The 13,637-nt window shown below is 36.2% G+C and overlaps 1 protein-coding gene across 1 annotated transcript; it reads left to right on the top strand.

Annotated features, from left to right (window-relative positions):
• Positions 1 to 9,202: 9,202 nt before the first annotated feature.
• Positions 9,203 to 12,116, top strand: LOC149203525 (uncharacterized). Its single transcript, XM_089401904.1, has 4 exons — positions 9,203 to 9,263; positions 9,459 to 11,235; positions 11,342 to 11,454; positions 11,590 to 12,116. Exons 1-4 carry the CDS (start codon positions 9,203 to 9,205, stop codon positions 12,114 to 12,116), a joined length of 2,478 nt encoding a protein of 825 aa, XP_089258030.1.
• The last annotated feature ends 1,521 nt before the right edge of the window (positions 12,117 to 13,637 follow it).

Consider the following 13,637-nt stretch of genomic DNA (forward strand, 5'->3'; position numbering starts at 1 on the left):
TATCACAAAATATTAAATATTTTTTAAACATTTCATAATCATATTTGATTTCATAAAAACAATATAACATTATCTAACAACAATTTCACCTACACCACCTCCTTAATTATATGTATAAAATCATATATATATATATATAACAAGGATACATGAAACATATAGCTAGACTCGCATATAGCTGGGTAATGCTAATTGGCATTCAATGGTTGCAATCCTTTCTAAAATTTGGAAAGCCCCACAGTATCGTGGGGTGAGTTTCGCATATCCTTTCCACTGTAAAGTGTTTTTTTTGGGCATCGCTCAAACATATATGTGGTCCCGTATCTAAAATTATTTGAAAGTCATTTTCTGGTCCGCATATACCTTCTGTCTATCTTCGGCGACATTCAAACTTTTCTGAACCCTTTTTATAGTATTCTCCATTAAAGTATTTCTCAATTCTAGATCCTGATTAAGGATATTGTTTATTGTGCACCCAGTGGTGCATTCGTTTACAATTTCTACGGAAAATTCAGGTATACTAGTTGGCAATGTGGAACACATACTCTATGACACCCAAATATCTTTGGGTGAGCACACTTCACTAATTCTTTGGCTCTCTTGTACTATCACATACTTTTTTATTCTTACAACCTTTTGTGCCCTATTAGTGCGTGATCCATCTTCTCCTCCCACCTTCAAAACACCAGGATACCTCAAGAGTTCAACATGTGAGAGAAAAGTTAGGAATATGCAGACCGCAAACAACAATGGAACAAGGTCATTCAAAAAGGGGATACAACAATTAGTAACGAATAACATTTTCATTTTTTCATTTATTTAATCTTTCACAAACCTTTCGGCCTCAAATTCTATTACGAGTTATGTTTAGTGTGATTTTTTGGAAGTATTTCTGGTGAATTTTTCCAGTCTAATTTCTCTAAACTCTGGCAAAAATTTATTAAAATCACAAGATTGATAGATAACCCATGCACAATTGAAGTGCCCTAGGGTTTTTCAGAGTGTTAAATCCATATATACAGTTAAAAAACCAGTTTAAATAACACAAATCAAGATTTCTTATCAAATTTTTATGACGAATTGTAACACTGGAAAATCCAAAAAATCTCACTAAAAACAACTCCTTTATATTCAACTTGATTATAAGCATATCCCTTTGTATTCAACTTCGTTATAGACATCTTAGAACATTAGGCATGAACCTGTTATGTTGGACTTAGAAAACTATAGCAATCTAAGTCTCCTTTTGTCGTTTCCTATTCAAGAAGACAAGAAAGGACTCCATATACTTCACTATAACATCAAAAATAGATTTCCAGTTTAAGCTATTTATTAAAAAAATTCAATATTTACAAAACGAAACTTATATGCCATAGGGAACGTACCCGAAAAGTTAGGATATAGAACATCGAGTTTTCTTGGCATCCAATATTACTAGGAAAAATAGAATAAACGAGACTCAACATCCTTTTGAAGCTTATCAGTGAATAATCATTAATGCAACTTTATCTGATATACTTGGTGGCAACTCTGTTTTCTGAATTCTGTTCTCTAGAAACACGTGAAAAGGTTATAGCAGAGGAATTGTCTCTGGTCTTTAGATGTAAAAGCGTGATTTTTAGATGATCTTTTTATGGTATTCGATGTGATCTCATGATTTTTAGATGAGCATTTTAAATATGCCCAGCTCTAGTCATCCAGTTGATCACTAATGGACTTTATTTTAATTGTGTGAGTTTTAGAGAAGTATAGCCTGCAATCAACACTCCCATTTATATTTCATAACAATTTTGAAAAATTGTGTGAGTTTTAGAGAAGTATAGCCTGCAATCAACACTCCCATTTATATTTCATAACAATTTTGAAACATATTCTCCCTGATATGGAGACTGCGACTGTTGAGGTGGCTGGTAATTTTTTTCTTGACTATCTACAAAAATATTCTATTTGTCAAACTTATATTTAGAAAATATTCTAATATTCTAATTGAGATGATAGATATGTCAGCTATGAGTAACATAACACTCATTAGAATTTTTGCTGGAAGCAAAGGCCATACATATATTAATATGTTCCTGAACCAGTTCCTTTAAACCCCGATGAAATTCAGCCTCAGTATTCAAAGCTGAATTATTTTCTATTAACTCCCTCAATTATTATTTCTCTGGTTGTTGTTGATTACAATTAATGTTATCCAATATTATTTGACACAAATGCCATTTCTACCAATTTCTCACTATATATCCTTGATCCCTCTTCTAGGTTATATGAATCATAGGTTTAATTTCGTTGATTGCAAGAAAAAAATAATAAATCAAATAGATTCATAAAAATTGAAATTCCGCCTCGGTGTTCGAAACTGAATAAATGTTTATTAACTTCCTCAATTATTATTGCTCTTGCATTAGTTGATTATAAATGATGTTAGCTAATATTTTATCTATGTTAATTGACACAAATGCCATCACTACTGATTTTCTAGGTTAATGAATCCTAGGTTGTTTATTAACTTTCTCAATTATTATTGCTCTGGCATTAGTTGATTATAAATGATGTTAGCTAATATTTCATCCATGTTAATTGACACAAATGCTATCACTACTGATTTCCTAGGTTAATGAATCCTAGGTTTATGACAGAAATTGAAGAGAACAAAATGTGGAGGAGAGGACTTTCTCTTCTCAATATTACATATAAGTTAAATAAGATTACATTGGAAACATTACTCATAAATGACTGGAGTTAAACTCGACTTAAACTGGACTTAGTAAAACTGAAGTAGGACACTTGGAGGGATAATTTTGACACCTAATAGGTGGATTAGATTCTCCAACACTCCCCCTTAATTACAACCACATAAAATTCAATTAAGCTATATGTTCGTCTATGTCTCATCTAGGTTTATAATTTTAAAATTGACTTCAACTTTTCTTCTTCTCTTTTTCCAGAACCTATAGCCTCTCAATTGTTTCATATTTTTTTCTTTGTTGTATCCTTCAAACCTCAGTTTCTTCATTTATTGGTGCAGGTCTTCCATTATTCTAGGCTCTCTAACCATATCCCGAACTTCTTCAAAAATTAGCTGGTATGTGGACTGCTACCACATGTCATCTTTTGTTCCATGATCTTCCTCATCAATTTGCTTCAACATAAGTTTATTGTAAAAAAATATTTCTTTAAGACTCCAATACCTAAAAATTTCATTAATTTCTTCATCGGTGTTATCTTCGACATTCATTTCTACAACTTCTATGTAGACCTCATCACAGCATGGTGTTGCAAGCCATACTTCAAGTAAATTTAGTTCTTCTTAATAATCATTTTTTTTACGTACACACTGAAAATCAACATTAGAATTAAAAATATTTGTAGAACCACATTGGTTCTTTTCCTTCTGCTCTATAATGAGAACTTCCTTATGTTGTACTTCCAGCTCTACTTCTACCTTTATCTCTATTTTCTCTTCATGGGATTCCTTCTTTGTCACTTCCTTTGTTTCTGTCTCTTTCACTTCTATACTAACCTGTGCTAGGTTATCTTCCACTATCTCACCAAATAAGATCATGTCAATATGATTTTTTTTTCATCACCTGCAACCATTCATCATTAGCCAACAATTCTTCATCAAAATTTACATCAACAATATTATTTGGTAGATTCACCATAGTATTGACTGCTCCAATGGCAGTTTGACTGTCATCAACAAGCTTTGTTTCCAGTGTCACCAAATCTTCATCAACAAGCTCTATTAGTGGAATCACCAAATCTTCATCACCAAGCTTTGTTGTTGGATTTACCAAATTTTAATCAACAAGATCTGTTGCTAGTTTTACCAAAATGTCATTAGCAAGATCTGTTGCTGGAATCACCAAGTTTTCATCCACTTGTGGTTGTCCACAGTGGGGTTCACAAGCATCTATGTGCTTCTTCTCTCTTACTTCTACGACTTCTTCACAAACATCATCCACTTATGGCTCAGCACAGTGGGATTCAATATCTATGTACTTCCTCTCTCTTACTTCTACGACTTATTCACAAACATCATCCACTTATGGCTCAGCACAGTGGGATTCAATAAACATTTCAACTCGATGTAGATTTGTTGCTATAGATCCACCTTCATCTTCAACTTCAATGCTTCCCCTTGCACAAAAATTCCTCTCAAGGGTATCCAAGGCCTCCTTGGCTATCTTAGCTTCTAAAATCAAGGGGAAAATGTTGTCATGAATAGTTTATTTTATGCATTTCAATGCAAAGGCATCATTTTTTCTCTTCACTTCCAAATCTAAATAGATCTCAAACATCCCTTGTTGTTGCTTTGACCTTCTTAACCTCTTGGCTTTTCCCATTTGTTAAGCACTAACAAAATGTGGCTGAACAAACAAATCAACCTGCAAACCATTAACAAACAAATCAACCTGCAAACTTAATGGTTGTCTGTAATAAAAATATCTTTGCAACTATGGCTTCTTTGTTCATATTTTAAAATTCCAAAGAGCCATGCTTCTTTTACAATTAAACAAGATCCCTTTTTTTAAAACAATAAAAAAGCATTTAAAAACACTCTCTTTAAAGAAATTGAATGTAAGCCCTTTTTAAATTACATGAGCATTCTTAAAATAATGCTCTCGAATACCATGACAAAAATTGAATGTAAGACCTTTTTAAATTACATGAGAATTCTTAAAATAACTCTGTCGAAGTCCTCAAAAAAAACAACACTTACGAAGCCTTTAAAAATACACAAATTCCCCTTTTTTTTTAATACAACATATATTCTGGACTTATACTAATGGTATAAAAACGGTGATACGAATAAATGGCTACCGTTCTCGAACTTGTTTGACTTTTTGAAAAATCTTGGCTTTTTTATTTTGCTAACGCAGCTAACTCTTTTCTCGACCGTGAATGCTTGTGTTAATGCTCTAATGCACTGTTCATCACTACGATGGAGCGTTAAGACGAAATCTGTGTAAGGAAAGCTGACCAACACACTGCTCGTCTGGCTGCACAGCACTGCTACGCACTAGTTTGACTCCTAGACAGCGTTAGTTTCCAAAAGAAAATACACTTTTTTTACGCTGCAACCTTTCAACGACGGCTTCACTTCGCTACGATCTCTGCTCTCTTTTTTTCTGTGAATACACACACGTTTGAAATGTTGCTCTCAATGATTCTTACACTTCTTACACTCTCTCTTCTTCTTCGTAGTAGGCTTGCTCTATCAAAGAGTCTTATGTCGGCTCTATTTATCTTCACTCACATTGCTACTGTCTATTTATCTTCACTCGCATTGCTACTGTCTGAGGGACTCTTAGGTAAACTTATTCTATCTCTGCTGCTCTTTCAAAGAGTCTTATGTACTCTAAGCTCCGATACCATGACAAAAACCAAAAAAAAAAAAAAATTGTTGGAATATTAATTCCAACTGCCGTGCAGCAGCAGCGAGCCGCAATAGAGGACTTACGAAGGAGTCGGCTTATTCACGCCACCGCCATAAGTGTCTTTTCACCGTTTGCTTGTTTGTGTTCCCAAAGGAGGAGGAAGATCAGATCTGGGCTCTGCGCCATAACAGCTCACCAAACAGCATTAAAGAAGAAGCCTGGCCGAGAAGGAAAGTACCAGCCGCAACACTTATCAGTCTTGGGTTTCAGCACAACCAACTCAAGAAATACAGCAAAAGATCATATTTGTTCATTATGAGCCGCAGATTGCAGCAAAGTCTCTGTCAGCAAGTTGAGGCGGTTGATGGATAAGTTATGACCGCTTCCTACACTATATATATGTGTAGACACAGCAGTGTAGAAAACAGAGAGAAGAGAGAAAGATAGAGAGCAGAGGAGAGCACGCAGCAGCGTGAGTATAGTTTTCTGTTAGTGAATATGGAAACGCAGCACACAGCAGTGTTAAGAGTTTAGCAATATAGCGCAGCAGCGCTGGAATGTAATTTCTGTGTTTTGAAGAAAGAATGTGCAGCAGCATGAGCTCACATGAAAGAAGCCCTTTTCCACAGCAGTGCAGGGACTGAAAAGTAAGAGAGAGCAGCAGCGTTAGAAGAAGCAGCAGCAGCAGCTGAAGAATCACACAGAGCAGAGGAAAGCATGCAGCAGCGTGAAGAAGAGGAAGAAGAATAATTTCAGAAGAGTGAAATGCACAGCAGTGCAGAAATTTGAATGTAATTTGTTTTTTATGTTCATCTGTGTGGAACAGAATCGTTCCTTAGTGAATTTCTGAAGTAGATGTTCAGCAATAGAAGTTTTGAAATTCCCTCTGTATGAGGAAGACAAATCTGTAACAGTTAGTTTATTTTGATAAATACAAGTTAAATTTTTCTTGTTGCTGTTATACCGTCACCGTTGCTGAAACACGACGATCAGCGTTGATGAAACACGTCGTAACTCAAAAATTACCTGACGTCAAAATTACGTTGCTGAAACACCGTTGCTGAAACACCTGTTTCAGCAACTGACAAAATTTCCTGTTGCTGAAACACCGTTGCTGAAACACCTGTTTCAGCAACTGAAAAAAAACTGTGTTGCTGAAACACCGTTTCCAGCAAGCGAATTTTTCTGTTTTTCTGTGTAAAAACAGAGTGCGATTTTTGTCTGTTTGTTATGGGATTTATCAGAAAATTCCAACAAAAATGTGGAGCAGAATACTTTTTCTTCTTAATATTATGAATCAGTTAAATAATATTACATTAGAAACATCGGTCATAGACCACCCAATTTAAACTCTATTTAAACTAGACTAAGTAAAACTAAACTAAGACACTTGAGAGATGATTTTGACACCTAACACATGGTTGTGATTATAGTCCCCAAAATTTTAATCATGTTAGTTACAAGAAAAAAATAAGAAATCAAATCACTGCATTCAAATCCAATATTCACAAAAATATACATGTCAATACCAAACTCCATAACAATAAAAGGCTATAACATCCCCTTGTAAGAGAATCACTTTGAATTTAATAACAAAATAAAAGATAAAATAATATAAATATACCATTAAAATTAATTAAACTTCAATTTCTAGAAAACATGTCGTTGTCTAATCAGTATTAAATTCTATGCAAATGAAAAGCATCGCTACACAGATCTTGCAAAGCACCCCATTTTAATTTTAAAAAAAATGGAAAATGGGTTTCCCCAAAAGGTTGATCAAAACATATTTTTAAATTCACAAATGGTAGTAATGGTAACAAGAAGCCATTGGATTCCAATTGTGTTCAAGTGGCAATTTGAAGCAATAAGATTGATAATGACCCAAGTTCGAAAACCACCATGATCTATCCTTAAATAAAGCTAAGAGAAAATATTTAGTGACTTTAGTATCCCCTAGTCACATCTCTTAGACAAAGTTATCATGAAGGAAGAGTTGTTTGATACCCTCGTCGGTTAAAACAAGGGGTTGTTAAACCCAAAAAAAACTGTATGGGAGGAAAATTAAAAGCGTCGTTGCAAGGATCCAAATCTATCTAAAAGCTGAAATCGATCTATAATAGGGAGAAAATCAACACAAGTTTGTTTATATATGCATATACATATATATGCAGATATTCCTTGTTTTTTCATGAAGGTTCCTCTTCTATTTTAATTTGAGGATTAAAGGACCATAATAATGGTATCCAAAACATCTCCAGGCAAAGTGATGTATGTTTGCTTGATCAAAACATTGAAGAACAATGATCCCTTTATCAGTAGAATGGAGTTGAGGTCACTCTGATATGGAATATATGGATTATAGGCTACTCCAGGAACAACGCTCTTTTCACAATCTAGAATTGATGGTGGTGGAAGTTATTTGATGGTTAGGTGAACATTTTGATCTATTTAACCATGGGATTAACCATGGGATTCTAAGCGTCATAATTAAAAAGCTAGTGGTGTTGATATTCTTTGTAATTCGTTTTCATATTATATATATATACCAAGTATAGAAAGTAGCTAACATAATTTTAAAATGTCAGATGCAATTTTGATTCAGCAATGTGCAGCAGTAGGGATAATTTTTGTTAGTGAATTAGCTAAAGAATTTTGTATGGTAAATTCAGCACGTATCCTGATGACAACTTCAATTGCATCTGGACATGATATTTAAATATAGGAGATAAAGATATTATGTGCGGTCGAAACTATGAATACTATAGAAAAACATGATCCCACATACAACTGGGTGAATTATTATACGAGGTAGAGAAAGAATCAGTGAATTTTGTCTTGGCATTCTGCATTGAGTAAAGTGGTGGTGTGCGTTCCTGAATTTTTTAATTGCCTAGAATTGGTTCACTAGACCCTATAACCTTTGACTGGGTGGCTATTATTTCAAACACAATGGATCATCAATTGAGAAAATTTAAAGAAACCCAGTACTTTCATGCTACTACCTACCTAATGAAGAGCATCTTAGTACTATTTTTTCATAACTGTAATTGATAGGTTTATCATTGATGCATCCAATACTCTTTGGAAGCAATAATTTTAATATTTTGTTAACATATATGTGCTCCACATGGTCCCAAGGTTTCTAAAGGGAAGGAGGAATTCCTGTAAATAGCCATGTTGAAAGAGGGAGGTTAGGAGAATGAGGATATACTTAAACTTGGTATTTTAACATACAATCATAACAAATGCACAATGAGATTCTCATTAATGCTCTATTATTCGTTCAAGAAATTTTTGGTAATTACTTTTACGTAAAAAGCCAATGTTATTAATAGATAAAATCCTTCTTATTGGTAAAGTGATAATACTTCAAATCACAATTCCTGATAACTAAATTGTTTAGTATAATTCACTATTTACCTAAAATCGTGATTAAATTTAATATTAACATAACTCCATCTTAAATCCATTCTTTTTAAACTCTAAATAAATTTAAAAAATTAAATACAATTTTTTCATATTTCAAAAATGTAAACCATTTTTGGCTTATATTCTTTTCTATTATCATGGTGATTTTTTTTCTACTATTATCATTTTATTCCTTTTTCACTTTTATATTAGAGAGATATTATTTTATTCATATTATTTTAATTCGTTTATTAACATTGTATGTTTCATTACGCCGTAAGGCGTTTCCCTTTGGGATTAACTTCCCTGTATGCCACCGTGTAATGTTTTGAGCCGTTGATCCGTTGTGTTAGACGATTAGATGCTTGTTAATCGTTCGATCAATGGAAGGTAGGTGGAACGGTTCAATGGAAGGTAGGTGGAACGGTTCGATGAGTCGGATGAGTCGGCTCTGGCTGAGCAGTCCAGGTTCGTGGTGTTCATCATGGCGGACGCAATTCTGAGATGCTCAAACAGCCTGGGCTGTAGCCAGACCTGCTGGCTCTAATGTGGCTGTGGATGCTCAATGCTGAAGCCTAGAGTTGGATGCTCAATGCTGAAGCCTAGAGTTGAGGAGAGGGATGTATACTGGGTTCTCAAAGAGGAGTTCAGGGCTGAATTGAGCTATTCCTGTTTTGTCAATAAATGATCTGCGGGTGATCTTGATTCTACTGGCTGCCATCGGAGCGAACCCACTAAACGCGTCACTGGACCATGAATTGTACTCGAAACACTGCCAGGAATTCGTTCCTGCGCCAAAAGCCGTCAACAAAGAGGGGGGCTTATTCAACGAAGAAGCCCACGGATTGACCTTTTACCACGCTTCATACGAGGGAGGAGATCCGATCTTTAACCAGAGTGACCTCACACGGTCGAATTCCGTCTCGTTTTCCGTCTCTGATCTGTGGCAAACCGAGCGGGAAGACGTCTTCCAATTCAAGGGGCGTTTAATGGTTCAAAGCAAGAGGTATGGAGCAGCTGCTATCAATCGTCACTTTCAGAGGCCACCGTCCCATTTCAAGTTCGCTCGCCCGCCGCGGTGGATGTCGAGAGGTCGAGTGTTGGTGATCTTTGCAAAGGGTTTCAACTCAAATTCATCGCAAAGGATATGTATGCTTGGATTGGGTGAGAGGTATTTTCTGAACGGTTCTTCTAGGACTTTCTTGGCTTCTGTTAAGTTTTCTTATTCCAAAACGAGCACCCTTGTGAGTGGTTTGATCAATGGGACTGTAGAGAGGTTAGATAAAGAGAATTCCTTCGAGCCCATATCAATTTATGCAATGTATGATGGGTTTTATGAGTACACTAGGGTTGAGGATGCCAAAAGGGTTTGTTCAGTCAGGAAGCCTGATGTTTTGGATGCCAATAAAGATATCTTGAAAAGTGGCACTCTCTGTAATTTGCGCTCGTTGAGAAGGCCTCTAGATTTGGTGTGGAACCGTGAGTGCAGTGGAAGGGATTGTAGTCCATTCAATGTGAGTGATCGAGGATCGCTTCCGAACAGTATGTTGATTGAGAATTTGAAATGTACTCCACAAGGGCAAGTGCATGGGTTTTTTCGATTCTCCAATCTGTGGAATTCAGGCTTGAGGTTTACCTTGCCAGAGATCATGTTGACTGGGGAGGGTGTATTTGATGCTGAAAAGGGTCAATTGTGTATGGTAGCCTGCCTTATTGAAAATGGCGGAAGAGTATTGAAGAAGCTTTCTGAGGAGGATTGTGGTATCAGCATTTCAATGCAGTTTCTGACGACTTTAACCGTTGTGGATAGGTATATGGTTGTGGGTCATGTTCAGAGCCAGAAGGGTAATATTGATTCTATGTATTTTAAGAATTTTACATTCAAAGGTCCTGCTGGAATCGATCGAGTAATGGGAACTATCATGAATTTGCCCAATTTGCAGTACAAGTATACGAAACTTGACCAGGTGAGGAAGGTTTGTAATAAGACATTCGCGGAAGGGGAGATGTCTTTGGTAAAGAATCAGGTAAGAAGGTACCCAGATGGGTCCTCCTTTGGGGATCTGGGTTTTGATGTTTCCGTTGAGAATTCTGGGAAGTGGAGAATGCAGGGTTATGCGTATCCATTTACCGTTGGAAATAGATACGAGAGAGATTTGCAGCTTCGCCCCTTAGACAGAGTTGTTGCGACACATGGATTTAATCATGGGGGTGGCCCGTTGAATGTCAGCTACAATTTAAAATTTAGGATGCCCTTTCGACAGAAGTGGGACGAAACCTCTCAAGCCACTGAATCGTTTGTATATTTCTCTTCTATATCAGCAGAGGGCATATATAATCCTCTAACAGGATTGTTGTGCATGATTGGATGTCGCCATGTTGGCTCATCGGGGAGGGACATTGAAGGTGATATGGATTGTCAAATTCATATAAAGGTCAAGTATGCTTCCTTAAATCCGGAGCAACATTCTAAAGAGCATATTAGTGGGACTTGTCTCTCTTTCACTAACGGCTGCTGTCATCTATATCCAACTCGTGCATGTTAGGAGACATCCAAATGTACTGCCATTTGTCTCTCTGTTGATGCTCACTGTGCTCACCTTAGGGCATATGATTCCTTTGTTGCTCAACTTTGAAGCATTTTTCATGAACCAGAAAGGTAAGAATGTCTTGCAATTGGGGGGAGGGTGGCTAGAAGTGAATGAAGTTGTAGTTCGAATAATGACAATGGTAGTATTTCTTTTGCAACTTCGACTTCTTCAATTAGTTTGGACTGCCAGGCTTGCTGTGGCAGGTGAGAAGACTGCATGGTTCTGGGAAAGAAAGGTTCTCTATATTTGTCTGCCTCTATATGTGTTTGGAGGTCTAATAGCTTGTATTGTTCATTTGTCTGGGGCATCACATTCTAACAGCAGACATTTCTTTCAGAAGAATACTAAGCATGCTCTCTGGCAAGATTTTAGAGCTTATGCAGGCCTCATCCTCGATGGTTTTTTGCTACCACAAGTTCTGGAAAACTTTTTCTTTGACATAAAAGATATAATTTTGGTACCATACTTTTATATTGGAATCACACTGGCACGTTCCATTCCACATGTATATGATGCATGCCGGGTTATACCACTGTACAGCAGTTCTTATTTCTATGCCAATCCAGACTTGGATTTCTACTCGACCTCCTGGGATATTGTGATTCCTTGCGGAGCACTCCTCCTTAGTTTGCTTGTTTTTCTGCAACAAAGGTTTGGAGGCAGGTGTGTTGTTCCTCGGAAATTCAGAGACAGAGTTGAGTACCAGAAAATTCCAATAGTTGATGGGTGATATGTAGTGCAATGCTATTCACAGGATTAAGATAATACAAAGACCCAAGGCTTTTGCTGTATGTTATCTATTAGGACAAATTACTACTATTTCAGCTAGTGTTTTGGATTTCAGCTCCATTGATATTCTCCTAACACACCTTGAAAGGAGCCATTTGTGGTTATGGATAGCTGATAACTCCCCACCTGCTATTAGTTGGCTTTTAGGAGCTAGTTTGAATACAATCAACTGGGAAGGTGTTAAAGATGAGGTTCTTTCCTCTCATTGATGGCAGGCAAAAAATTCCTCGAATGCCCTTTTCTAATCTCTTCATATTGTAGACATAAAGTGGAAGCAAAAGCACATGATCCATGACAGGCACTACACTTGGTCCAACAAGTAAAACAAAGTTAAATTTCTCAAATGAATGAAATTAAAATTCTACAAGGGTTTCTGAGACAATCCAACAAGTAAATCAAAATGGCCTTTTGACAGGAGATAACACTATCTGAAAAGCACAAACAGATTACGATTCAGCCATCAGTGAAGGTTTGCCTCCAGCTGTCCTCAGTCAAATTTTGAAAACAAATTTTTACACTTGTTCTTTCTCTCCACTGTAGCAGCAAAAGAGTGATGAAAATTGGCCTTTGCAGGGCGATGACTGAGTTAATTCCGGTGAAGTGTTAGCTGTTGGTTTCTTCAATTTAAATTTTAGTTGGTCTTGTGCATTGAGATTTGCTTCCACTTGGTATTAGGTTTGTTTATCTCCTTATTTTTCCTAAAATTTGTAATAAGATGCAGTGTTTTGATGGAGTAGTGCATATAACAGAGCATGTGGGAAGAGAAGTTAAAAATTATTGGCATACTGTACATCTATACTATGAAAGTATTAAGTAATATTACAATATTCATAAGGACTATTAAAAGGACCCCTTAATATAATTGTTTTTTTTGCAAGAAATGCTAAGGTAACAGAGGCTAAGGAATATAAAAAAGACCATTTAAAGGTAATTGTTTTTTTGCAAGATATGCTAGTGTGATAGAGGACAATCAGTTGAGAGACGGAAGAGATGCTGTAACCTGGGTTGGTTCCATTCTGAATTCTTTCCAAGAGTTATGGGTTCTTCTGCTAGACTGAAATTGTACTTACCTCTTTGGTCTTCTAGAGGGTTCTCAACCTTCTTCTTGATTCGTGAGGTGATGATGGGAAAGCTCCCTTGTATTTTGTAATAGTTCTTATGCTACCTGCCCACAACCTCGTATATCTGTTGTTTTTTTTTTCAAAAAGAAAAAACAGTACCATCACTATTCCTTTAGGAAATAAAATGGTACATATAGGAAAACAAGATAGAAATTGCTTTAAAAAAACTTCACAGAGAAATCTTAATGGAAACTGCCAAGACCATATGGAACCAACAGTAGTATTTCATTCGTAATTCAGGATTACTTCAGCACTGTTCATCTTCAGTGCCCAAACAGTGAGGATGAATGTGTTTCAATTGGCACAAGTCTCTCCAATAGAGAGTAGGGTAATTTTTAATG

This window comes from Pinus tabuliformis, chromosome 2_1, assembly GCF_031772625.1.
Source record: "Pinus tabuliformis cultivar Carrire ecotype Pingquan chromosome 2_1, CPIR1, whole genome shotgun sequence".
Lineage (NCBI taxonomy): Eukaryota > Viridiplantae > Streptophyta > Pinopsida > Pinales > Pinaceae > Pinus > Pinus tabuliformis.

Excerpts from the sequence above, each read along its gene's own strand:
- LOC149203525 (XM_089401904.1), top strand. The coding sequence starts at position 9,203 with ATGGAAGGTAGGTGGAACGGTTCGATGAGTCGGATGAGTCGGCTCTGG. Across the intron at positions 9,264-9,458 it reads GCTCTGGCTGAGCAGTCCAG|CTATTCCTGTTTTGTCAATA; the intron begins GTTCGTGGTGTT and ends GGCTGAATTGAG. Across the intron at positions 11,455-11,589 it reads ATTTTTCATGAACCAGAAAG|GTGAGAAGACTGCATGGTTC; the intron begins GTAAGAATGTCT and ends TTGCTGTGGCAG.